Source organism: Camelus dromedarius, chromosome 13 (assembly GCF_036321535.1).
Source record: "Camelus dromedarius isolate mCamDro1 chromosome 13, mCamDro1.pat, whole genome shotgun sequence".
In the NCBI taxonomy this organism is placed as follows: domain Eukaryota; kingdom Metazoa; phylum Chordata; class Mammalia; order Artiodactyla; family Camelidae; genus Camelus; species Camelus dromedarius.
The window spans coordinates 57,587,354-57,611,552 of NC_087448.1; the positions used below are offsets into that span (position 1 = coordinate 57,587,354).

The following is a 24,199-nucleotide window of genomic DNA, read 5'->3' on the forward strand; positions in this document are numbered from 1 at the left end:
GAGTCAGAAAATGCTGATTTCATTCATTTTATTATATATGTTGTAACTCCTTGGGAGAATACTGCCTGGTAAAAGCATTGGGTTCTGCTAAGCTTTTCGGACTTTTGTTTTTGCAGGGATTAACTTGCTACCGCGGCATGTTCTGTAGAGCAATAATTTACATATCATGCTTGCTTTTACGGAATGGCTTTTGGTGTGGAGGGGCTCTGTGTTATGTCAGCCTTAGCTCAAGATTCTTACGAATTTCAGAATCTTTTTGCAATTTAATGAATTCTTTAAAAAATTTCAGAAAATAATTTAGTTTCAGCTCTTACTTTTATCTGAGTTCACCCACAAAAGCATAAATGAGAGTTGACTAATACACAGAAGGTTCTGTTTTTCTGGCTTGCTGTCTGCATTTAATGAGTTTACATGTAAGCTTTTCTGTTGGCTTGGCTTAAATCAAGTATATTTTCCAAGGGAGGCCGCAATATAGTGAATTATTTCCGGTAATATAGTTGACTTTTCTTCAACCAGCATGAAAAGAAATTTTGTTGTTGTAGGTTTACCTGCACTTTTTTACACTATGGACTTTGATACATCGAAGAAATTCTATGGAAGCTTATGGGGACGGTTCAATATGGAAAGAAAGTTAATGTGATTTTGATTTATGGGATTTATTAACATTCATGATTATACATTATGTATCTCAAAAACCCACAGGAAGAAAGGTTGATTGTAGGAAGAGAGGATATCTGTATACTCTGGTTTTTTAAGATAACATGAGATTTTTCAACCATTCATGCTAAATCATTACTTTACATCAAGCAGAATTGTAGAGGTCAATGGCTACTGTTACATGTTTATTTGACTTGACAGAGTAAAGCTGTTGTATTATTGTCTTTTTGATTTTCCTGTTTTATACCTCCTTTGTATTACTACAAAGCATGTCAGATGCATTTAAAATTTGTGAGAAATACAGTTAGCCTTAGTTACTTTTTATAATAGGCTGGATTGGAAGGGCTTTTATGATTCCATTTAGAAACTCAGTTCTTGTCTCTTTGTTATAAAGGAGAGCAGATGGATGTTTGAAATAATGTAGATTATTTAATATGGAGTCTGAATTCACTTACGCCATTTAGTGTGTTCTAGGAGTGAGGAGAATTTAATCACCTAATGAAATACATTTAAACACTGCAGACAATGGAAATTTTATCCACTCTGCTAACTTCAAAGCAGTCCATATGCTATTATTGTCTCCATTGTCATTGATTTTTGCCAATGTAATTTATATATTGAGAATATTTAATGTGAGAAGTTAAACATTTTTTTCTGGCAGGATTATTCTGATACTTTGTACTAATTTCTTTTGGGCGTATATGTTAGGGAATTTGCCTCAACTGTTTACACCTTTTAATGAATAACTTTTTCAAGGTTGTTCATTTTAGAGACCCTGAAGGTGTTATCTGTTCTCTAGAAATGAGGAGTTTTTCATCTGTGCTCTATTTATTAATACCTACAAATGATATTAAACCAATGCAGATTGCCAAGTAGATGACCTAAGTGTTTACTACTACTTGAATTAATCCACTACTGTTTCTCTATTCACAATTTCTCTTATAGTACTCCCAAAGGAGGCTATGCCTTTCTGTTACATACAGTTATATACAGTTGTTATAAGTCAAAACCTCAAAATTTTAAAAAATAATGCGGACAGTTTCAAACATACACAACACACAAAAGTAACAACGTACCCATCACTCGGCTTCCATGATCAGTCTTTTGCCAATCTTGTTTCATCTATCTCCCCACTCCATCCTTTGTTGAATAGGGATACTGGGATTCACTTGAAATAAATTTTGGGTTACTATGTCATTTCACCTATTAATACTATAAAGGATAATCTGTTCCACATTCCATAATGCCATTATCACACAGAGCTAACTAACAATAATTTCTTAATATCGTCTAACATGTTAAGATTTCCCTAATTTGAATATATATTTTTATGGTTGATTTATTCAGAGCAGTATCTAAACAAGTTTCACACACTGTATTTTAAGACAATAAAGTTTTGATGTGACTTTTCCCTCCATCTTCCTCTGTGATTTTCAGCAAATCCTTTAATTCCTCTAGATTCTTAGCACCTTCACACATCCACTGGCAATGAGTATATTTTTGCTTTATTCATCTTTGGATGTTTTGTAAAAGATAAAGAAAATTAGAGTAAAGCAGACAAAATGGACTTCTTATTTTCTGTCCTATTTCATTAGTGGAGGTTATTTCCCCAAACCGTGTTCTTCCTGGCTTGTGCCCATCTTATTCATGGAAGATTTCTAGTCACCTCTGAATTACAAGAGGTGGTACTGAAAAATGTATATGGCGTGGTTCTTGTAAGAACGTGGGCAGGAAAGAAAAATGATTATGATCTGATGGTGCATGACTGGATTCTTATTTTCTCTAACAGGGCCCACATACATTCTTAGAGAGTATTTTCTTTGTCTGACATTCTAGGATTTCAGGAAAATAGGATTGTAGGTGAGTTACAGTCACCATCGTGGTCTGATCAGTTCATCTAGGAAAGGAAATTATAACTTTTGATCTGATCTGGGATAATTTCCTGCTGTTGAGTATCTTCATCTTAGAATTGGCATCTTTCAAAATTTCTATGAGCGTCTGAGCCATTATCTCTCAGCTGTTGGCTCTTTTCTTATTCTCTCTTAGTCTTTCCAATTAGCATATCTTAGACCTTTTCATTCTAATCTTTTCTACTCAAAAACTTCATGTCTTTTAATATGTTAATTTTCCATATGTTTGTGAGGACTGTATTGTAGATTGTTTTGCATTTATCTTCTAGTTTATAAATGCTCTCTTTGATTGTGTCTAATCTGTTTCATTTGTCCATTGAAATTTTAATTTTAATAATATATTTTTCATTTTCAGAAGTTGTATTTGGTTCTTTTTCCAATCTGCTTACTCTTGGTTCATTTTTAAATCTCTTTTATTCCTGAAACACATTAATTGTAGCTTTTTTGTGTTCTGTTTCTGATAATTTTAGTACCTGAAGCCCTTGTTGGTCCCTGTTTGTTCTTTTATTTTTGCTGGTTCTCACTCTGTGATACTTAGTTTCTTTGTGAGCTTTGTCATTTAAAAAAATTGTGATCTGCTCATTTTCCTTAGAAATTCACCTGGGGAAATTTCTTAAGATCTCCTGAAATTTGAGCTTCTCCATTAGGACTGGGTTTACTTTTGCTTCTTCTGGTTGTCCGAGGACATAAGAAATCTAGGACCACTTAAAATTAAATTCTCCACTTGAGGCTGTTTAAGTGACACAAATAGATTAAATTTGTACTGAATCTTTCATGAGGATCAGCTTGTGGAGAACAGCTTGATTTTTAATTTTTATTTTTATTTTTGTCCAGACAAAAGTTTCCTTGCTGTCCTATTTTTGCATGTGGGGATTTATTTCTTATAAACGCTTGCATTAAGGATGTAACCTTCAGAATCCCAGCTTAAATAGGATCTCTTATTAGATTCCTCCTGTTGGTCAGGCCCTAGGCCTTTTCTCCTGTATCTCATGCCCAATGTGGCATTAAAATGGATACTTAAGATCTCCAGGATCCAAAAGAAACTTTTAAGCCTAAAAACTATTAAAACTCCCTTATTAGAGTTTTGGGGATCTGCAGATCCTTCACTTTCAAACAAATTGGCAATGTTTTAAAATAACAAACACAATAAAAAGAAAATCAAGTTCTACTAAATTTTACCTAGCATTTTACTATTCAACTCCAGAAAGCCTTTCAGATTGCCTGTTCTGTCACACTGCTGGAAATCAGTAAGATTTTCCAGTTTCTCTCTCTTGAAAAAGTAATCTGACTCTGTGAGGCCTTTCCTTGTTTTTAATATATGGGTCAGTAGCATCTGTCACAAGCTGCTTTCATCAGTATGGCTCTCCAGGCTGGAAATGTTGGAGCCACCTTTGTCTCTTTTTGAAGCCTTCTTTTGATTCCTTCTTAGAAACGTATCTAGGATTTGGTTCCTCCTCCTTACTCCCCTTCCATTCCTGTCTCTCGGATGTTGATCACTATAGCAGGCTCTCACCGGTCTTGTAGCCTTTAATTTTTCTCCTTTCTAATCCAGGTTGCTCACTACTGCCAAAGGAGTCTTTTGAAAACATCCCCTTTCATTGTGTACACTTACCCACTTACATCTGGCTCAGAAACTCTCCTTTGTTCCTTTTTTCATAGGGTATCAAGTCGAATTCCTCCAAACCCTAAGTTCGAGTAGGATTTGAATGCTGGACAGGTACCCTGCTGCCCTATCTTACTGGAATGGGCGAGTGAATCCCTTTTGCGCATGCTCAGCCAAGATGTCCTTTGCAGACCTACTCCAGGGCCAGTCTGTCCAAAGCTATCATCTGATTGCTGGTCTCTGGCAACTCAATGAAGACTGCAGTTTTAGAAAGATAGTCATTCTACTGTGTTTCTTTTTAAAAAGATTTTTAAAAATGTTTTCTTTTTTTTAATTGCGGTAAAATAGACATAACTTAAAATGTAGCATTATAACTTTTTAAGTGTACAATTCAGTGGCATTAAATATATTCACAGTGTTGTGCAACCACCACCACTATCCATTTCCCACATGGAAATTCCATACCCGTTAAACAGTAACTCCCCATTCTCTCCTCGGTCAGTTCTACTGGTTTTTTTGAAGGTGTAAAATTCTTGGCCATTTTGCTACATGTGGCTGCCTTGGAAGAGAGTAGTTCATCTATCTGCAGATTCAGAACAGTCGTGGCCAGGGGCGTCCTCTGAATCACTGCTCGTTCAGTTCACTATTTCATTAGGTCTCTGTTGAGCATTCATCATGTGCCTGCCACTGGCACGGGCTGTAGGAATATGGTGGCGAGTGGGATGATGTAGACCATGCCCTCCTGCTGCTAACAGAGCCAAGAGCAGTATTGACATTTATATTGTTCGTCTAGTGCTTCCATCCTCATTCCTCCCAGTGGGTGACACTGATGAACATTCTCATAGTGCTGATTTGCCCAGACTGACAGCTCAAGGCTCGTCCTCAGGTTTCTTTGGCCTGTGAGGGGCTCTGGCTGAGGAGCAGATGGCGCTGCTGATGCTGATGCCCGGAAACCTGTCCGGGAACCTCTCTGATTGTTCATTCTTGGTATTTCCCTGTGGGTTATTCTTCTCTGTTGCACTTGGAATGTGTTCATTTTTTGGTCTTCTCTTTTATTTTCCTGTTCTTTTTTCTTTCTTAAATGTATTTTTATGACCTTTTCCAAACATCTTTCTTACGCTCAGTACTGTATGTATTCAGCATAAAAGCATTGTAGGTATTAAAGTCAAAGATAAAATTTTTGAACTTTTCCGGGAAATCACTGTCCATGGGGGAGATGGACTTGCTAAGTAGCATTGACAGCTAAAGACACTGTCCTAACATCGGTGAAATACAGCATGATCCCAGAGCTTAATTTTGCCCAGGAGTCTTGAAAGCTTGTAGCAGATTTTTGCTGATATGGGAGAGCAGATATCCAGGTAACGTTCGTTAGAGGGAAAGAGCCTGCAAACTCTAAAACCCACAACTATGCCAGGGCAGGAAGGCTGTGTTTAAACATTAGCCACTAAGAGTCAAATTACCAAGAAAACAAAATATGCAAAACAAGTCTAGAATGCAAGGAAGCTATTTGCAGACACGGAATAATGCTTATTAATAATAAAACTACTCAGAATGAAGGCCTTGTGAGGGCTCCTTTCTCCCAAGGCTCTTACTCCTGATAAAGATAACAATTCCATTCATTTCGTGTGTGTTTGTCATCTCTCACTTGGCATCTGGGTCCATTTGAGCTTATTTTGAGATTTCATTTTATAGGCTTAAAAAAAAAACAATGACGATATTGCCACGTGATTGAGATTTTTAAAATTCTAAATTGTGAAGGCTTTGATGACCTTTGGTTTGTGAGAAATGACCCAGCTGGTTAAAATGCCATGGGTGGGGGCGGGGGGTGGGGGGGAGCTGGCTGTAATCAGCCCACTACTGCAAATGACCTGAATGACTGTTTTTGTTTTTAAAGCAGGAATACCATTAAAAGCTCAAGGTACTGAAACATAAAACAGCCACACCTCTTCTTTAGCCACTGATTGCTAGGTTGCTACAGCCATGGGAAAAAAATCCAGGTGTCTGTGGTTCAACAAAGTTGATTAGGTCCCATGTAGGGAGGTGGTTAATACTTGGAACTGAGCTACTTGGCAGTGTGGTCTCGAAGCTGGATAGCGCCCAGCTTGAGCCCCTGTATCTGAAACCCCCGGCCGCCTTAATTCACTCCACACAGCAGCCTCTGTCCATCCCTGGAAAAACCCACAATACAGAGATACACAGTGTTTTGTAGAAGACTGGATTTAGTTTATTTACTACATGTGTTCTGAGTGCGTATAATGAGAATTTCATAGTTTGTTCTTACTACAAATCATCATAGAGAAGTAGCCTTTAAAAATTTTTTTTCAGCTCTGGTTTCCAAGAATTTCTACATTTTCTGCATTTGAGGCATTTCCCCCCCCTTGAAACAAGTCACTGTAAAAACTACAAAAAGACATTGACTGACATGCCATGGCTCAAAGTTTTTCTCTTAGTTTGCAGATTGCTCAGGACTGCTTTCTGTTAGTATTGAGGTTGTAATGTGTGATCTGTTGGAAAAGGATTCCCTGAAAATTCAGGGTCTTTGAAACACAGTGGGTTTGACTGTCTCCCCTCCACACCCCCCAAGTTACTTCAGTGGTGGCAAAAATAACAATTGTCCCCTGGGAAATGAAGCTCATCGCTATGGTAACTAATGAAGGTTGCATCATTCCAGGGCACATTTTTAAAAGCCTGGATTTCGACATGGGTAGACGCCCCGTCTTATTTTACTCAGTATCTTAGCAACCTGTGGTCTCCTGTTTGTCACCACCCCCAATCTTCCCTCTTCCCTCAGAAAAGTGACCTATATAGATAGTTTTTTATTGTGGGCACGTTCACACTGTGAATTTGGTTCAGTTCTTAGGTATGTTTATAATGACCTTATTTTCTGGACCAAAAATTAGGACACATGCTGGGTCTAAGAAGTAAGAGTTTTTCTTCTCCTTCCCTGGCAGCCTGGTCTTCACAGATCTTTTTAGTTCTACACCCCTTAACTTTGGTGTTCTTAGGGGCTTGTTGTTGGCCCTCTTTTCTTCTTCACCAAGGACTTAACTACTGCTTATGTGCTGGTGACTCCCAGATGTTAATTTTCGACTCAGGTCTCGCCCCTGGTCCCAAGCAAGCAGGCAGCTAGTTCACTCCTCGACAGCCCTGAGTCAGTCCCCAAGCCCAGCAAGTTCAAGAACAAGTCAGCATTGCCTTCCACAAAAATCACTTACTGATGAACCGCACCCCTGTCCGGTCAGCGCCCAAGTCCAGATGCTTCTACTTCCTAAATGCTCTAAAGTCTGTCCTCTTCTCTCTTCTAGGGCCTCGTCCTTCTTTGCCTGGTTTCCCGCCCACATCCTCCAAATTGGTTACTTCAGTGTGGCCAGGCTTCTTCCAGGCTTCCCTCAAACAAACAAAAATATTATGCTTTTGTGACTTGCTGCTTATTCTCCAGTGGCTCCCCATATCCTCAAAGTAAAACCCAGACTCTTCAGCAGGGCAGACGAAGCCCTCAGTGGCCTCCTGCTTGCTCCTTTGTCCAGGCTGGTTTCTCATTACTCCTACCTTGCCCTCTCCTCTGCTTGTTCTTGCCTTCTTCCTGCATCCCTCCTGCCCCAACTCCCTGCCAGAAATGTGCTCCCACCCTCTCCCCTTTCCTCTGGCAAATAACCTTCCTCCTCATCCTGTATCTTGGACACCATCCTTCTGGGAAGCTTTCTCCACTGTCACCTAACCCAGCTCTGTCGTCAGAGTTAGCTAGGTGCTCTTGTAACAGCAAGGGCCTATCCTGACTGTAGATCTTACCTGCCTATAATGTATTGCCCTGCAGCCCCTCTCCGCCAGGGGGCAGTGAGCTTCTGACATACTTATTTGTGCATTTCACATACTAGCACCTAGCGGGAATTTAATAAATGTTTGTCAGATGACTTAATGATCAACAAATCAATGATTGAATGTATAAGTGCACTTGTGGGGCAGAATTCCTAACTTTTAGATTTTAATAGTATTGGAAAATCCAGGTTGTTCCAGTCCCTGGAATTCATTGTCCCCACCAGTCTAAGCAGATTTAAAGATTGCTAGAATAGAGAACAAAGGGTATATTCCTGTATAGGGTGTGGGAGGTGGACCTGGTGTGGTGCTTGGCCATATATACATGCAGACACACACACACAGACACACAGTTGAGCAGCTGTGTCTAACTAAACTCTACTGCCGGCGTGTAGGTATCAGCACGGGTCAAAACAGCAAAGTCAAACTGAGACTTGGGGCATTTCATGAAGGGAGCATCCTGACTCCCCTGTTTGATTGAACCCCTCTGTGTGATCGTGTTGGCTACTGCACTGAGGGCTGCGGGCTGCCTGTGAGGTGGACACACCCGTCCTGGTTAAGGTTGTAGCTCAGACAGGCACAGATTTGGTTCTTTGGAGGGACTTGGGGTGGGAAGGGAGGCAGCACAGAAATACCATTCCCTTGCCTATTGCTTTAGAGTGCTGGTGGATGCTGGAGCTGTGAAGTGAAGGATTTATAGTTCCTTCCCATCATCTCACCCAGCACAGTGTTCCGATTTCTCGGTGTGAGCCCAGCTTGGTTGCTGCCATTCTGCATGTGCCTCTGTGCAGGTGTAATCAGAGAGCTTCCTGACGTGGACAGGTGGGAGGTAGGTGCCGAGAGGGAGACATTTTAGACCCATCCTTTTGATATGTCTCAAATAATGAGCACCAGTTTTGGACCTGGTGTGGACTCCGCCCTGGGGCAGATGTCAAGTACGATAAAATGTGTTTTCTTCTGATTGTATTTAGAGCTCAGTCAAGGAGCCAACCAGCTCTAATGATGGGGAAGTTTTGATCAATGCTATAATTGATCCAACACCTGTTTTAACCTTAAAAGACAAACAAACTTCTTTAGGTTTAAAGAGTAATAATTAGGGCTAATATTTAAAGGTAATTTTTACTTGTTGAAATATGGTCAGCTATGTCCAACGTAGAGTAAGACTTTGCCATTTTCTAAATAGCCCAGCTGCTGAACTGACTTAGGTCCACTGGGGATACCCTGTCTTACTAATTTTGAGATGAGCATTGCTTCTTTCTTCCAACTCGCTTGTGTCTGTTTCTGCCTAGTGCAGACAATTTGGGGGAGAGGAAGAGCGAGTGGGGGAGTGGGTGGGCGGGGAGGAAATAGGACCTGGCAAGGTGCGGTGCTTGTGGCTGCACTGGGTTGCTGCATCCTGGGGCTTTATGTGTGGGAGGAATGCAGTTTCCCTGCCTTTCACTGGGGTTATGCATTTTTCTCTAACACACTGACCTCTACTGGCTTAACTCTGACTCTTAAATTTTCTTTCAAGGAAAAAAAATTTCACTTACTATTAAAAGCTTTTTGGGTTGCTTTTAAAATATAGTTTGCAGGAAAATGAATACTTACTTATAAACTTTATATAGTGGAATTTACATTTATCTGTAAATTCCTAGCCGGCCAAATGACATTTTTGTCCTCTAGGATGCAGTCTCTTTTTTCTTTTTTAAACTGCTATTATACCTCTGAATACAAGACAATATAAGAATATAAGAGAACAGATGTTTTTATATCATTTTCCTCTAGGTTGTAAAGTTTATCAATTGCCAAATACATATTGGTGTAAGGAAGCCAGTATGTTTAGTGAAGAGAGCACGGAATTTAAAATCACTGCATCTACTCACTAGTTCAGTGCAGATCGCTTAAGTTCTCTGGGCCTTCCATTTTCATCTCTAAAAGATGGTTTCTATTTCATAGGGCTTTGCAAGGATTAAATCTATATGCAAAATGTTTTGGGGGCTGTTATTTCTGTAGAAATGTTTGTTACCATTATTAAAATTAAAACTAGTATTATCCAGCCATCTTATTGACCTATATAGCTATTTTAAAAAATCTTCAGGGGGTGGGTACAGCTCAGTGGTAGAGTGTAAGCTTAGCATGCACGAGGTCCTGGGTTCAATCCCCAGTACCTCCATTAAAAAAAAACAACACACAACAAAACTTAAAAATCTTTAAACAAACCTGTACTAACTGTACTGATGTGTACCTTTTTTCATTGGGATTTTTAGGAACACTGTTACTTTAAAAATACATATGTATATATTTTTATGTTTTTATATTTTTAAAAATAATTCATGCATCTGAAAGACATTTGTTGAGCTAACATTACAATAATAGTGTAACAACCTTTGTGTACACGGCATAGGTGCTACCTATATCTCTAAGCCTCAAGTAAGAAGCTGTTCCACATGTGGTCGATACTCAGATGAGCTCTGTCATCTTAAACTCAGTATATTGAAATGAAACTCAGGGTGTTTTCCTACCTTCCTCTCTGTCCCATATTAAGGAACAGTCCTCACGGTGTAGTGGCTGCGAGGCGCCCCCTCTGAAGGTTCGCCTTGTGGCTCTGCAGCCTGGGCCCCTCCGTGCTTCAGGACCCTCCTCTGTGACAAGATCATACCGTCCCTGTGGGACTGTTGGGAGGCCACATTTGGGATTCTGTTGACGAAACAGTCCCCTGGAAAGCCCTGTAGGCTTCTTGTCCATTTGTGACAGTATCTGTAAAACAGAAGCTCTGCTGAGCATCTGGTCCAGCCTGAAGTCTATGGTCTTTACTTCCTGGCCTTCGTGCTCTGCCCAGCGCTCTCGGGTCAGTGTAACTGCTGCTGGGGAAGAAGAGGATGAATCGGGGTAGGTAACCAGCAGGCTCTGCCACCTCGGACCAACACTTTATAGGGGGGCAGAGTTTGCCACCCCAAAATATGTCTCTTTGATGTATTAACTTTAAGCTGGTTATTTTCTCAGAAACAGCAGACATGGGAAAGACTCTGAAAATCAGGTAGGAGTTCCCTTTTTGCGAGAAACATTTACATTTGTAAGGGAAATTTCCACTTGTAAGGGTGGCACCCTGTCTGTGTCAGGAAGAAGACGTTGACCAAATCTCTTGAAACCCTAATCCATAGAGAAGGCAGTGACTGAAATCTGCATCACAATCCTAGCTTTTTACTGTGCCTTTCCTGGTAACCTCCCCTAACTGACTTGTCTTTCGCTGGATGGGATTTAAGGTGAGGGCTTCAGCCCTTTTGGAGAGTTACTCAAGTGTTCTTAGACCTCTCCCATGTATGCATGTTATTAAACTTTTGTTTGGTTTCCTTCTGTTAATCTGTCTTGTGTCAATCCTTAGACCTGCCGGAAGAACCTAGAAGGATAGAGGAAATTCTTCCTTGCTACTTTCATTTATCCAACAAATATTGTATTTACATGTGCATGTACTCCTAGGCTCCCGGTAGGCAGCAGTGAGCCAGAATAGAATGTTCTTTATCCTCATGCTTATTTCCAATTGGGGGAATCAAATTGTAACTGGGCAGGAGCCTCTGGGGTCTTCCTGGGACAGACCTCTCCCTCATATCCTCTGTTGTAGCTCCTTTATTAAGTACCCAGATAATAGTATCTGATGCACATTTCCTGAGTTGTTTTACAGATGCTAAAACTCCCTACCAAATGGAAGATGCTAACTACTTGATGACCATGAGCCCACAGCCTCCAGTCCTACTGGAGCCTAAGGACTGATCACGTTAACCCCTGTGACACCACCTGCTGCCTCTCCACCAACCAATACAGAGAATTGTCCAGAGCTGATCGCATACCCTGGGATTCCCCTCCCTCACCCGGCCTTTAAAAGTGCTTTCCTAAAACCCATCGGGGAATTCAGGCTTTTTGAGCACTAGCTGGCCCCAGCGCCTTACTATAAATATTGCACTTTCCTTCACCACAGCCTGGTATCAGTGAATTGTCTTTACTGTGCATGGGCGAGCGGACCCAGATTTGGTTAGGTAACAACATAATAGACACATTAGAAGTAGGCAGTGGTAGAGTGCATGCTTGGCATGTACAAGGCCCTGGGTTCAATCCCCAGTTCCTCCATACTATTAAAAAAAAAAAGAAATGGAGAGTAGGGAAATAAGAGTTAAGAATTTAAAAAATAAAAAAATAAGTAGGCAGATCAAATAACAGATTGTGGCCAGTGCCATGAAGGAAACAAATGAAATAACAGATAATGTCACTCCCTCCAGAGTCAGCACTTCCTGAAACTGCGCCCTTTCCCATGTGGATTAGACCCCTTTCCGACATGGCCTTAAATAGATATAAAACAGCTTGCAGCTCTTATCAGGCACTGTTTTAATGATGTTTACTTGTCTGTCCACATGGAGCTCCTGCACAATGCCTGGCACATGGCAGATGTTCAGCACCTGTTAAAGAAATGGAAAGGAATGGATAAAAATTTATAAGGCACTCAATTTGTAGATTGAGTGTAAAATCCCTTACATTAAGGAGTAAGATGTTCCATATGCTGGCAGAGCAGGAAAGATTTGGGATCTTGATCTTTCACAAGCTATGATTATTGGTAGGTTTTAAAATAATAGTGGTGATAATATAAGACCAATAATTGTTGGCAGTTACCTAGTGCTTGCCATGTGCCAAGCACCATTTCAGGAACCTTGCATTTAATCTTCACAGCAGCTTCACGCAACAGGCTCTGTCTTGTATTAATTAGGAATTCTGGGCTACCTCAAAGATACCTCAGACTCATAGTTTAAGAGTGAACTTGTGATACTCACGACCCATCTGGTCCTTTCCCAGTGTTCCTCATCTCAGTGACTGACAGCATCACCCATGCAGTTGGACAACCCAAAACCTGAGGAAAGACATTCCTTTCCTTCATCTTCCCTATCAGTTAACATGTAATTCAGATCCTGGTAATAAAATGTACTTCACAGTGGCTTAGGGTAAAAATAAATTGAATCCTCTCACAAACAAGTCTAGAGTTAGTCTAAAGGGTTGGTGGGTCAACAGTGGTGTTACTGAGCCCACGCTCTTTCTGGTCTTCACCTCTGCTGTCCTCAGCATGTCAGCTTCTGTCCCCAAGCTTGTTGTCTCATGACCAAAGATGATGGCCTTAACTTCAGACAAAGTTTTTGTTGACTCTGTTCATTTTTCTTTATTCTTTCTCTTTCTTCTCCTCAGACTAAGTAATTTCAATTGTCCTATCTTGAAGGTCACTGATTCTTCTGTCTTCTCCAACCTATCGTTGACCCTTTCTAGTGAAATGTCCCATTTCAGCTATTGTACTTTTCAGCTCCAGGATTTCTTTCTGATTCCCTTATATAATTTCTGTCTCTTTATTCATATTCCCTACTTGTTCATACATCCTTCTCCTGATTTCCTTAGTTCTTTGTGGTTCCCTTCAGCTCTTTGAGCATATTTATGTAATTTAAAGTCTTGGCTAGTCAATGTTTGGACTTCTTCCTCGTGGTTACTATCACTTTTTTTTCTCTCTATGAATGGGCCATTTCCTGTTTCTTTGTATACTTTGCAATTTTTTGTTAAAAACTGGATATTTTAAATAATATGATGTGGTAACTGAAAATCACATCCTCATTCCTCTCTAGAGTTGTTACTTGTTGAATGCTGCAGTTGCCTCTTTAGTGGCTTTTTCAAACTATTTCTGCAAAGACTGTCTTTCTTGTTGTATGTGATCATGTGATCATTGAAGTTTCTGTTCTTCTGTCTCTGAGGTCAACCAGTGATTGCTTTTAATGCCTGTAATTAATAAAGGGGTAAAAGGTCTTCCTTCTCCTTAAATTCTTTTGACAGACTTGCCCAGGAAGCCCTTCAGACGGACCTAGGGGCTTGAAACAATGGCCAATCTCTTCTCTAGTCTCTTAGTGAACTGCCAGGCAAATCAACACATTCCCCAGATACTGGAGGACAGGATTCGCTCCCTGGTACCAGCAAGCCACTCTGAACATAGGCTGCTGTCTCCACAGCTGCCTGCTATGAGGTTGGGACATGTGATGGTAGCTGGGAGTAAAATGTGAAATTCTCTGATGTACACCAGCTTCTTCGTCAAGCAGTCCCACAGGTACTGAGAGGGTCTAACTAGTTAGAGTTCTGAAGTCATGATTCTGACAATTGTTCTTAGCTCAGTGATTGATTTGGTACAGGGACTGATTCTTGGAGCTTCCTACTCTGCTATTTTTCATAATGTCACTCCTGTATTCTTGTTGAGATAATATTCTGTATATTAAAATTCAGTGGTGTATATTGTGAAAAGATTTTAAGTGAAGGCTGATATATGTATAGTGTATGTATTGAATTATTTCTTAAGAATTATTTTCCACTGTATCTGGCCATCTCACAAACTAGGATAGCTGACCAAAAAGATGGAGTTTGACAGGTACATGGAGTGGTGTCACTATGTGTGGCTGCATTGTATCTTGTGGCTGTGCAGATACAGTGGCGGTTCTTTACTGCATCTATGGTTAGTCTAGTCTTTTTCCTCCTATTCTGATTGGGAGACCCACTGATTAACTTGGGAAGAAATCCAGTACAATTTAAAACTTGGTCTAATGTGATGACTTAAATAGTCTTTTTAGGTAATGTCCAGCTTTCTCTGAGATAAAAGTGCTCAGTGTCTGCTTTTTACCCTGGGATGGTGTTGGGAGGGTGGGGTGGGTGAGGGGTGTGATGTATGTGATTTCCCAGCAGCAGTGGGGAACTGCTCATTTCCCTTGCTTGGATGTCCGCTACTTCCTCCAGTCCTTGGGGCAATGCCCCATTATCTCCTAGTTGAGTTTGCCTTGCCGGCATGTGCTTATGGTGTCACAGCTGGTGGTACTCGGGGTAGGGCTTCCGGCTGCTAAGAACCTCACAGTGTTCCCTAACTGGTTCCTTGCACTTTGACTCCTCCTCTCTGAGCTCTCCTGGGCGCCTGCCACCTCGGCCTGGCCTGCTGGTCTGGAACTTCACCCACAGCCTGGCTGCAGGATCACTGTGTTCCGCAGTGGGTTCCGTGGCCAGCCCTCTAGCTCAGCAGTCTGAGACTCAGAGTTTACCACTGCTTCACCATGTTTGGGAAAACCCTCTCTCAAGTCAGTAGCCTGGCTTGTAAGACTGTGGATTTACTATGTAATCCTTCTGTGTGTGTCAGATGCTGCATACTGCTTCATTTTATCTCGTCACTAGTAAATCCTAAATACCCTCCAGGGAGATGAGTGCTCCCAGCAGACCAGGGCAACGGCCATATAATAGCTTTCAAAAGCTATCACACATGTGTATGCAAACATATATGAGGATAAAATTTAATTATCCTCAAATATTTAATTATAAAAAGTCATGTAATTTTAAATGTATACAGCCTTAAATTTAAGGAATATTGGATTTAAAGAGATATAAGTGGTGTGTGTGTGTGTGTGTGTATATATATATATATATATATACTTAAAAACACAAACATATATGTTATAAATGTTTCTATAGAATATATATTATATAATTATAGCAATATAATTGTGTCTCACACACACAGGCACACAGTTGACCCTCGAACAACACAGGGGTTAGGGCGCTGACCCTCCGTGCCGTCTGAAGTCTGCATGTAACTTTACAGTTGGTCCTCTGGATCCGTGGTTCTGCATCTGCAGGTTCAACCACGTGTGGATCATGTGGTGTCGTAATACGTACTTAGTGAAAAAAATACGCATGTAAGTGGACCCGTGTAGTTTATTTAAACCCATGTTGTTCAAGGGTCCACTGTGTACATAATTCAGAGGTTCGGTTTCTGCTGTCAGCATTTTCCCATGACTAAATACACTGTGATTTAACGCACATATTTTCTTTTGTTGCAGGACTGTTCGTGTGTGGTTAAAGAGAGACAGTGGGCAATACTGGCCAAGCATATACCATATGATGCCTTGTAAGTATCTGGATTTCTGTCTTTAAAAATCAGACATGGACCCTCAACTCCCGTTCCTTCCCAGAATGCCTTCTCTGTCTTTTCTTGAGTAGAGATGCCTGAGGGTTGGGATTATTATAATGGAAAGTACCACATTAAATCATTTTAGCTCTCAGTGTGTAAAATAAGAAAATTGTTCTGAAATTGACTGTATATTCACAGTTTCTGAATAAGATTAATGAAAGGACTACAGCACATAGGCTCTCTGATTATAGCAGGCTCCCTGTCTTTTCCAATTTTTTGTTTAACTTTTTTGTAAAGTACTTCCTTAGACAATTCAAAATTTTGTCCAGTGATTACATTTGTGAAGTAAATTTGTTCTTGCATTATTGTTACATTATTTATTCAAGTTCAAGACATTCAGCATTGAACATTCAGTTCTCAAAAGGATTTGCTTAGAATTGAAACGTCCTAATTAGAAGTCAGTCTCATTTCCCCAAAATCTTATGTGAGGAATATGTCCTTGCACTGATAAATAGCAAATCTTTCAAATATACTTTTTTTTAAAAAGATGACTGATTCTTAGATTCTTGCACTGGCAGAAGTTCCCCTGCAGGGAGAGAAGAGCTGGCTCCCTAAAAAGAACTAGGAAATTTCTGGTCTAGTGTTTTATCATTAAAATTAATGAAGTTTCGGTATCCTATTCCATATTTATTTTAGTGAGTGTAAAATAATTATTTAAATTCATTGTCAGTTATATTATTAAACATTTTCCTTCCTCCCCTTCCTTTAAATCTTAATTAAAATTGACACCCTAGAAATCTCCCCTAGATGAGTTGTTTGAGCTCGTGTGCCCTCTGGCTTCCCGCAGGGTGCACCTCTTCCCTGGGTGCACTGTCCTGGTTTGAGTAGCACATGCTGTAATGTACAGCCAACACAAATTCATGCTACATTATAGATGTGATGAAGTTTATGCCTCTGGCAAAAGAATACTGTAACAATTTAACAATTTTGCCTGTTTATGAACAAATAAATTATTAAAGGTGTGATGGATTTCTGAGGCTCTACATATCTTTACAATTGTAGTTAATAAGTGATAACCACGAAGCTGAACCAAGTATTCCACTGTACACTAGTGAAGAGGAAGGTTCTTATAATTCTGAGTACTCATATTCTCCCCTTCTGTTGTGCCTCCATCAGACCCCATGATATAGCAAAGACCGTCTGTGCACTTTATTCATTTTCTTAAGCAGAGGTGCTGAGAATTGAACCCAGGACCTTGTGCATGCCAGGCATGCCCTCTAACCACTGAGCTATACCCTCCCCTTTATGGTCTTCCTTTTTCATCAAACTGGGCCTAATATATGAGTGGACGAGATGAGGAAGTTCTGTAGTCCAGCAAGTTGAAGTTGACCCCAGAGGCCTGTCACTCCTTTATTAACTGTGAAGACAGAGGAAAGGTGGACCTGAGCAGAACACTGAGGGCTTGGGGATGGTGGGCAAGGAACCATCTAGACATTGATAAGAACCCATGAAGACATGGGTTACCCACCCCTTCCCCATACACACATCGGTAAACACTTTGTGCCATTCTCCATTGTTCTCTTTGTTTGAATGTCGCTGAGAATACAGAGGAGCCTCTCACTCGTTACCTTTTCATCCTTTATTAGACTCTGTAGGAGGATGCCCAAAGGCTGCCGTGGCTCCTGTACCTGGCACAGGTTCTCAATAAATAAGTACTTGTTGAAGACTTGAATCCGATAATAAAGATGAGTTTCCCTGAGAATATTATCAGACATTTTCCTAAACGACTGTGCATGATCTTTGAGAAGGACTCTCTAATTATTTACGTATCTTGCCTATGGCGTTCTACTAAAGGGAGTAAAGAAGGGATTTCTTTGCTATTAAAATGTGGTCTGTGGACTAGGAGCATTGGGGGCACCTGAGAACTTACTAGAAATGCAAATATTGGCCTCCACCCCAGATCTCACGAATCAGAACCTGCATTTTAATAAGATCCCTATGTGATTTGAGTGCCCTTTAAAGTTTGAGAAGATTGCCTTTTAACATATATGCAACATGCTGATCTATTTACATACTGTACGTGAACACATGTAAAGCCTCGTGTGTATATGGTGTTGACTTGTAAACACACAGATAAAAGTACACATTCTAGTCGGTCAAATATTTACTGCGTATCTACTGTATACAGGCCATGGAGCTAGGTGTGAGAAATTGCAGACGAACATGGCACAGATGGTCACGATGATTTCTGTAATTTTTCATTGTTGGATGTTTCCATCTGCCTTGGGGAATTAAAAGAACAAAAGGCTATGTTCTTCACAGTTGGTCAGAAATTGGCTTTTATGTTCCTAGGGATCATCTACATTCAACATAGGAACTGATATCTGAGTAAGAATTTAAATAAACTTGAGAGATGCAGCATCCTATTGCGTAAGGAAACATGCTACAGTTTTGGTCAGCTGGAATTCATTTGCTGAATTTACAAAGGGTTGATTTGCAATCCTTTCTATTGAAAGGTGTTTTGTTAAGAGGCTACCCAGTATTATCCTTAACGGTAATGTGGTATTAGTTACAAAATAAGTGGAAGGGCACAGTATATCCAGAGGTCATTATATGGATACCACAAGGCAGATATGACCATGTTGTGTGTTTATAGTGGTACAGGGTAAGTAATATTCCAAATCCAGAAGAAAACATAAACATCTTGTACATACAATATATGGCTTGTTTATTTCATCCATTAAAATACCTTTAAAAAAAAAAAGGGCAAACTCATAGAAACAGAGAGTAGAAAAGTGGTTGTCAGGAGCAGAGAGATGGAAGAAATACGGGAGAGATTGGTCAAAGGGTACAGACCATTCAGTTATGGGGTGAATGGAGTGTGGGGATCTAGTGTATAACATGGTGACTATAGTTGATGACACTATTCTATAATTGAATTTTGCTGAGAGAGTACAACTTAAATGTTCTCACCCCACCCCCCAAAATTAAATATGTGAGGTAATGAACGTGTTAACTTGGTGGCTGGAATCCTTTCACAATGTATACCAATTCATCACGTTGTACACTTTATTTCATTATTTTTTTATTGTCAGTTACAATGACACATTGTAACATCGTATACTTTAAATATCTTACAATTTTATTCGAAAATTATACCTTAGTAAAGTTGGGGAAAAAAGGTCACAGAACCTAAAATAAGCAAACGCTGAAAAGAAATTACCTTTGAGTGTAGTGTTTGTCATGTTCTGGGTAGCAGAGTAGCGTTTCATGCATTGAGGAGAATCTGAAGTTTTATGCAGGGAAGGGAGCAAGAAGGCATGGGATGAGGAAGGATGAAGAGTGAAGGCCGAATTTGATGGCAGGGAGTGAGCCTGAAAGGCAGAGTGTGATAAGGCTGTGTGAACTTGGGAGCGTGGCAGATGAGAGGAAGTTGAGGAGCAGACACATCATGATCAAAAGCCCAGCCGCTGCTTTGTCCTCCTACCCTGTCTTTTCTGAGGAGTTCTCACATCCCCTTCAGGAGGGATCCTGGAGAAACCAGACTTAACTGGGCTGTTGGACCCCAATCCAGTCTGATTTTCTCAGGAATTTATAGTTTGGAGTAGAAAATGCTAATCTCATCCTAGGCTGGGCCTTTGAGCTGGGAACACAGAAGTCCAACAGCTGTGAGGCATTTGTGTGCATAAAGAAACAGGGAGAACCAATACACTTAAAAGGAAGCGTGAATCAGGGAGGAAGGACCACTTGGCTCCAGAGGGAGAGAAGCAGATGATGAGCATGTGATGCTTTCAGGTTTTCTTCCTCATCCTCCTAACCCCCAAGCCCGGCTCTGCTTCTGCCTTTGAGGTCAAGAGATGCTCCCTCTCTTAGTGGAGGTGCCGTTTGTGCTCAAGTTCACGCCAGTGGGTTTCAGCCGCTTGTCACTGCAAGTGTCTAACTCAGCCTTGCCCTGAATGCACACCTCCCAGTTCCTGCCTTTTCACTTGCTCCTGGATCTCTGTGATCTTTAAAGAGAGAGGACTGAGCCACGGGTGTCCCTCTTGGTGCCTCTGAAGTGTTGAGCTGAAAATAGTATGGGGAAAAGTGAAGGCAGGTAAAGAAGAAAACGGAAAGAAACATTCATCCTACTTTCTTTCATTTCTTTGGACAGTGCACTCAACAAATGTTAAATGTTTCTTCCATATCAAACACTGTGCAGGGTACTAAGGATCTAGGGGTGAAATATGGCAGATGAATCCCATCTTCATGGTGTGTACAGTTTGGTGGGGAAGGTGGACCTAAAATGAGTACCACCCATGATGTGTGTTATAACATGTGAAGGGGGGGGTAATGAGCACATGGTGACAAAGGGTCACCAAGGAAGATCCATTTTTAAACCCTGCTGTCTATAGAGAGTTTGGAGTGACTGATGACTTGTTTTGTAGTTTCCTATAAGCTGGTTTTTATGGATGAATGAGAAATAGGAGCATTTCCTTATCAAATATTCTTTCAAAAATAGTATCTTGACATATCTTGTGTAGTAGCTAGAAAGTAGCCTACGACAAGATCAAGTTACAACCTGCCCAACTGGGACCTGCCTGACCTTGGAAACCAGAGAGGGGCCTTCCTGAGGATACAGAGCTAAGGTTTCAACTGTAGCCATAACTGTGATTATTTGTTCCAGAATAGATCTGCATCACAGTATAGAGAAAAACACACAACATACCTGAAAAGCACAGGCATTCCTATTTTCATGGTTGAGTTATTTTAAATTTACTTGACCAACAAGGTTTGCTATTCATGCGGCTCAACAAAGGAGAGGAGGAGAGAGCGTGCAGGCAGGGACTGGGGTAGCATGTGTTTGAGATTTTTCTGACTCTGCAGTATTGGGTGTCATGTCTGGGCCTTTACTGCCTAGTTTTCATCTCGGGTATGAGGAGTAGGTAAAGCAACTTGGCTGCCAAAGATGTAGTGAAGAGGAGGTTAAGAGGGCCAGAGGCTCAGCCCTGAGTGGGGTTGTGTTGGGCAATTGGAGTCTGTCTCGTTGCCAGGGCAGGCAGGTGGAATTTACTTTGGTTCCTAAGTGTTTATGAATTTGTCCCCAAAGAAAAAACAGAAGATGGTTTTTCAAAGGTAATTACAAATAAAAGGCACACTTAATAAATAAAATGACCGATTTTGTCATTTTCCAGCTCTCTGCCTTAGCCTGGTGGGATGATATGTGCCCAGTCTGAGGCCATGGTTGGGCGCCTTCAGTTTTTACACCAGTGTGACCACTTTACCATTTGTTCAGCTAACTTTTAAAGTATAGGAACTCTACTAAGTGAAGTAGGTCAGACGGAGAAAGACAAATATGATATGATTTCAGTCACGTGCAATATGAAAAACCAACAAACAAATAAGTGAACAAACCAAAAAAAAAATAAATAAACTCATAGATACAGCTAACAGAGTAGTGGTTACCAGAGGGGAAGTAGGTTGTGAAATGGGTGAAGGGGATCCACTGTGATGGTGATGGGTGGAAACTAAATTTTGGGCAGTGAGCATGCTGCAGGGTGTGCGAAAGTCGAAATATAATGTTGAAACCTGAAACACATATAATGTTATAAACCAATGTTACCTCAACAAAAAATAAATCTAAAAAAATTTTTAAGTGTTTAAAATTTAAATAAAAAAGTAAAGTAAAAAAGTAAAGCATGGGAACTCTAGTCCTCAGGAAAATGTAACTTTGAACTGTCTGCTTTCCAGTTTTTATCAACAGCCTGGTTGAGAGAAAGGTTATTTATTGTTTATGATGGGCAGCATGAATCCTATGCAGTCTGATTATTCATCTGTATTCTGAGGTTTCCCGCTTTGTTCGCCCTCTGCAGAAATGCCTTCATTCACTGCGCCCTCAGCTCGTACTGCTGTGTGTAGACGTGAATTGCTTTATCTGCTTGTGAAGTAGCTATCCAGCATAATGCTCAGCACCCCTTTGAGAAACACTACGGGAGAATACTTTTCAGATAGGAGAGCCAGAAACCCTTGGCTCTCTCTAAGACAGGACTTCCCATCCTGTATGCTACAGCAATCTGGAATGATCCAAATGGATTACAGGCCCCGAGAACTGATCTGCTTAGCTAGGCAGGGTAGAACCACTCATCTGGGCCCTGGATCTCTTCCGTTTACTCCAGGGACTGTCAAAATCTAAATTTCTGTATGTACCATGAGGCAAAAAAAGCTGGGAGGAAAATTCTACAGACGCAACATAGTCCTTAAGGATAACGTGAAACATGGGACCTGCTCTATTTCCCAACAGATCTTTATTCTAATTTTCTTTCTGTTCTTACATGTATGCTCCTTAGGACTTTTGCTTATTTCTTTTGTTTGGTTTTATTGTATCTGCTTTTAAATCCATTTCCAATTTTTTTGTGAAATGAGTTAAGGACTGCATTAAATAAATTCTCTTGGTTAAGACAGAGAGATGAAGTTTGAACTTAGTCTTACTATTTACATTAAATTCACCAAAAACTATGCATTGTTTAAGATCAGAGTATTCAGAATCGCTTGTAGGGTAGCACCTAGCCACCCGGGTGCGGAACTGGAATTTGATTTTCATTTTTGCTATCAATTTGCTGACCCACTTGGGGCAAGTCCTTGCATTTTCTCTGAACCTAACAGATAAACTTTCCATTTTCTTTGTTCTCAGATTTGCAGAAATATTTTGGTTATGAGATATGTCAACTAACTATTCTTAAAGGATTTTCAGGTTCTTGGTGTTTAGCAACGTATACTGTCATTGCTGATCTTAGCCCAGAGGGGCTGGGAAAGTGGCTAATTTCTGAGATTGCGGCTAGACTGGTTTCCTTTTCCCACGTATTGAAACTGTAGTCTTTCAGCAACAGATAACTTGAAATTGAGGCTTTAGAAAATTAAAATGATTAATACGTTTGTATTTATATGTTTATATCTGAGATGGAAATGAGTTATTTTGTATGTAAATTGCAGATGTTAATTTTCCCATTGGTGCCGCCCAAGAACTCTCAGTGATTTAGGACAGTGGAGGTGGTTCGTGTGCTGTCCCACCTCTTTCTGCTGGGCTTATGGGAGTTTGGGGGGTAATTCATGTGGAAAGATCCATGATAGAAAGATATTTAAAATAATGAATTTGGCATTTCTGTTTTTAATAATATAGTGATTGTTTTGGTGACTTTTAGACAATATCTTTAACTCAGTTGAGGGAGATTCTTGGCAGTGAGAGAATATGTGTATAATTGGGAAATACTCATCCTGTTGTTTGACTTACATCTAATTTCAAATAACTTCTTGGTTCCTAGCTGTAAAGTGTATTGCTCCTTTGCTGGTTTCTTTTTGGTATGAGTTATATAATAAAACCACATGTTCAAAATAATTTATTGTTTTTACTATTTACATTTTCAATAACAGTAATGTAATCTGGTCTTTTATTTCTGTTTACTAAGAAGAAAAGATGCCCAAGGAACTTTGATTTTTAACAGAAATGAAGGGAAAACCTAGATTAACCAAATTAAAGATAACATATTAATAAATCTGAATAATTATAGCATTTATTTAGCATACTCTTATTTGATTTTCATCTGTCAGAGTAATTTAAAACTTACGGTAGTTAGATCACTTTCCTGTAATTTAAAACTTACCTGGGAGAAAAGAGACTAATGCTAATTCACTGTAGTTTTGCTGATGTTACCCAGACTGAATAAAAAGAAAATAAATGGTTAATTTTAGTTTAGTGTATAAAATATTTGATTTAAGTGAAAGGTGCTTTTTTATGCTAGGAAATTGAAGTCCTAAATATAAGTATTTTTAATAAAGTAAAACATGGGCTGAGTATTGTAGACCTAATAAATATTATCTTATGACAAACAGTGGAACAAGATTGTGTCCATGAATTTAATCTTCACTTCGCGGTGGCAGGGTGCTCTTTGAAAGCCTTTCTAATCAAGGCCCTCTTATCATAGGATCCTGAACACGTAATGTCATCAAGATGCCTTGAACATTTAAAGTTTTATTCATAGAAGTACCATTGCTTATTTAAAGTTCCCACCAGCACATCCCATGAAGATTAGTGTCTCCTGCCAAATAATGCCTTTAGCATTGTAAAGCTGTCATTGTGATTGAAATCCACAGCTCAACCTTCAAGGAAACTTGTGTTTATTTGAGCAAAGTTCAGCCTATCAGCAAAGGACAGGAAATAAATTTGTCATAAAATGAAAGAATTATAGGTATAAATGATAGATATTGGGAAACTTTCTGCCAAATAGAAGTATTTTGAAAATG

The 24,199-nt window shown here is 40.0% G+C and overlaps 1 protein-coding gene across 4 annotated transcripts in view; it reads left to right on the plus strand.

The window, feature by feature from the left end:
- Positions 1 to 24,199, plus strand: part of WDFY2 (WD repeat and FYVE domain containing 2) — a 150,441-nt gene that overhangs the window by 47,402 nt on the left and 78,840 nt on the right. For all 4 annotated transcript variants that reach the window (XR_010383628.1, XR_010383629.1, XM_010982397.3 and 1 more), the window contains one exon: positions 15,852 to 15,919. Coding sequence is in view for 2 of the 4 variants with exons in the window: in XM_010982397.3 (XP_010980699.1) it covers positions 15,852 to 15,919 (68 nt within the window). In the remaining 2 variants the exon portion in view is untranslated. The remainder of the gene's footprint in view (positions 1 to 15,851; positions 15,920 to 24,199) is intronic.